The sequence below is a fragment of the Clytia hemisphaerica genome, unplaced genomic scaffold (genome assembly GCF_902728285.1).
Source record: "Clytia hemisphaerica strain Z4C2 unplaced genomic scaffold, Clytia hemisphaerica genome assembly, whole genome shotgun sequence".
Lineage (NCBI taxonomy): Eukaryota > Metazoa > Cnidaria > Hydrozoa > Leptothecata > Clytiidae > Clytia > Clytia hemisphaerica.
In genome coordinates this window covers 296,640-299,963 of record NW_027103599.1, presented here as the reverse complement: position 1 = coordinate 299,963, position 3,324 = coordinate 296,640, and the positions used below count along the sequence as shown (strand labels likewise).

The 3,324-nt window shown below is 33.7% G+C and overlaps 1 protein-coding gene across 1 annotated transcript; it reads right to left on the bottom strand.

Annotated features, from left to right (window-relative positions):
- Positions 1-302: 302 nt before the first annotated feature.
- On the bottom strand, positions 303-2,758 carry LOC136802004 (zinc transporter Slc39a7-like). Its single transcript, XM_067058704.1, has 3 exons — positions 2,043-2,758; positions 1,477-1,700; positions 303-1,317 (listed from the first exon to the last, which is right to left on the bottom strand). Exons 1-3 carry the CDS (start codon positions 2,716-2,718, stop codon positions 1,066-1,068), a joined length of 1,152 nt encoding a protein of 383 aa, XP_066914805.1. The 5' UTR covers positions 2,719-2,758; the 3' UTR covers positions 303-1,065.
- Between the last annotated feature and the right edge of the window lie 566 nt (positions 2,759-3,324).

Genomic DNA, 3,324 nt, shown 5'->3' with positions numbered 1-3,324 from the left:
AAGCTGCATTTTTTGACTTAATGAATATTTTTTGATTTTTTTTCTGTATATGACGTTCTAAGATTGAAGTGTTTCTGATATAATGTCAGCTAACCGATGAAAAACCAGATCTCATTGACTCAGAATTTTGTAGACTTATGAATTATACGATTTTGTTAAAAGTCAGAAAGTTTAATGTGTTTTGAAAAATCTTTCAGGGAGTTCTAAGAAAATAAGTGACAGGTTGGTTTAAATACCCCCTGGTAAAAAAAAGGGTTAAGTCAACAGGAGTCTGCACACATATAATTGACTTAAAATGTTCCTCATGATCATCATAAAATTTTATGTTTGTTTGTTAGTAGAAATTAATTCATAGAAAATTTTCTAGAAATGTTTTAACAATGAAAAAAATAATAGAAATAGCATACATTTAGGGAAGCAGAGACATCGTTTAAAAAATTGAAAAAGAAAATGAGCTCGATAGCTTTAGACTGTCACAGCAATAGACTATTAATCATTCGAAGAAAAGTAGCTTTCATTTCTCTTTCATAATGTTTACATCCTTCCCTTGGAAATCGTAAGGTTTTTATCTAGTCTTTAAAACTTTCTCAAAAAGAATTTTTCGCGATTTTCACGATTTTCGCAAAATTTATCAGCCTTCATGGAAGGACAAAATAAAAAGCTTGAACAAATTTATAATTAAAATAAATAAAAACAAATCTACCCACCAAACCAAAATACAACTTATCTACTACTATAGGTTGTTGAATAAAAAGCTACAATCATCTGTAACAAAGAGATCTCAAGATCCCAAAGTAGGGATATGATCAGTCAATTTTATTAATTGACTTATGTTTATATTTAGGAAAACAGTTTTTTGGGAATCCAAAGTAATCTTAATAACTTCGAAATGTTCGATACTTTTTAATATATCCCTGTAGAAAACCTCGACGTCAAAGAGAAGTGACCTTTAGAAAGAGCCCATTCGTAGCTACCAAAATATTATGAAATAGCCTCTAGAGAGTTGTAAATTATCCAGAAATTAAAAAAATAAAAATTCCTAGAAAATCTTAAAATTAAAACATTCTACTCTGTAATCGCAATCAATACCATCAAAAACACACCAACCAGTAAACTTAAAATTTCCTTAATAGATTGTCCTAATTTTGATTCTTCTAAAAGTTCAGGAATAACAGAGACAGTGGCAATGTAAATGAATCCGCCAGCAGTAAAAGGAAGAATCCAGCTCACTGCAGCAGTACCAAGACCTTCTGCTAGTAGACCACAGATGCAACCAGCAAATGCTCCACCAGCTGTCACGAGTTGTAGCATCATTGCCTAAGGAAAAAACGGAAAAAAATTATTATCAAACGAGATATCTCAAGAAAAAACGAAATTCAGATGCTTTCAGGGAGACTGTTACTAACTAAATAAGTCATTGGGTCCTCATCTAAAAAAGCAAAAAACTTTTCAAGACAAAAAAGAAGAAATTCTTACCTTTCTTTTGGTACAGCCTGACTGAACCAAGATAGCAAAATCTCCAATCTCATGTGGAATTTCATGTAAGAAGATTGTCAAAGTAGTGATCAATCCAACATTTCGACTGACCAGAAATGAAGCTCCAATAGCAAGACCATCGGTGAAATTATGTGCAGCATCAGCAGCCAGATTCAAATATGCTGAAACTTTGACTTCTGGCTCTTCTTCTTCTTCTTTCTTATCTGTGAAAAAGATATGACGAATCAATAAATTAATTTCATACTTTTTAAAAAATAAAAAGGAGAAACTTTTTTCCAATACTTCAAGTTTCTCCCTTTATTCTTTAAGTATGATACCCCTCTACAAATCGAAGTATTTAGCACTTTTTGAATTTAAAGTCAGTTACATAATAAATTAATTTCAATATTCCAGCTCCTAACACCCACAACACGGAGACACCCAACACAGACTCCCAAAACTACAAACAACTCAGTTAGCATGAACCTTTAATAGCACTGATCAGATCTAAATGACTAAATGACAATTTGATTACCAAAAGAAAAGAAAATAATTTTTCCACGCACCTTCGTTATCTTTGGATTTTTTGTCTTTTTTATTCTTCTTATCATCATTTTCATCATCACTTTCTTTCGCCTTCTTGGTGGTGGCTGGTCCGTGAGAATGTCCATGACCACCTTTGATGTGTCTGACCAATTTTTCGACAACCAAGAAAACAATGATACCACCAAGCACCCAAAGACCAACCAACATATCACCTAAGTGATCGTGAGCTCCTCCCTCATGACCACCGTGAGAGTGAGAATGTGAATGCGAGTGTGACCCATCTTCACCGTGATGTGAATGTGGTGATATGGCGTGAGGAATCAAGTGTAAGAAAGCATCACCCAAAAGTCCACCTGAAGCAAAAGCCAACAAGACTTTTAAGAAAGGTTGATTTTCTGGATTATTATTACTTAACGGTACCACAAAAAGAATCAAAAATGGTGCTGCACTGATAACTGCTGTAGCTAACAAAGGTTCCAACCAGCTTACTGGTGCCTTCTTTGGAGGATCAATGGTTTTAGAACCATGTGAATGTGCATGACCTTCTGAAGGGAAGTCAGGCCCTGTATCTTCTTTTGCATTTGCTTCTTTGGAATATTTGAATTTTGCATCCTCTCCATGACTATGACCATGATGATGTTCATGACATGACACAAGATAGATTGAGACCCAACATATCAATAATAGTTTAAACATTTTTCTTTTTTCTTAAAATAAATAGATGGATATTGTTATCTTAAAAGTTATTATAAGACATTATAATAAAAAAAGGAAGAAAAAGTGACAAAAACCAAATAATTAGAACCAAATTCAGGTTGTTCATAGAAAGAAACAAAAAGCTGAAAAACAGGGTTTCAACACAAACTTTGATTTATATGATAATTTCTTTTTACTCTCGGGTACCAAATAAGCATCCCCCTAGCTAATTAATTTTTCAAAAATTTTCCACCCAGGACATTCTTATTCCAAGTCCCCCCCCCTGTGGCTATTAGGTACCCAAGAGTAATCTGTTCAAATCAACCAAAAGTAAATGACCTTTAGGGTTCTTAAAATAATTTATTTATGATATAACACCCCTTTCTTAATTAAATGGGCTCTTAAAGTCTTTTATGTTTGCCGCAAGAAGGGAGAAAAACTTAATTTGACCCCTGTTTTTTTCTCTCTTTTTCTAGCTAGTTCCCGCATGTTAGTGTAGACACAACTTTAATCCGGGGAAATGAAGCGTTTTCATTGGTCTAAAATCACGGATGGTCAAGTGACCAGAATTTTTATCCAGGGAAATGCCGTGGCGGCAATGTTTTG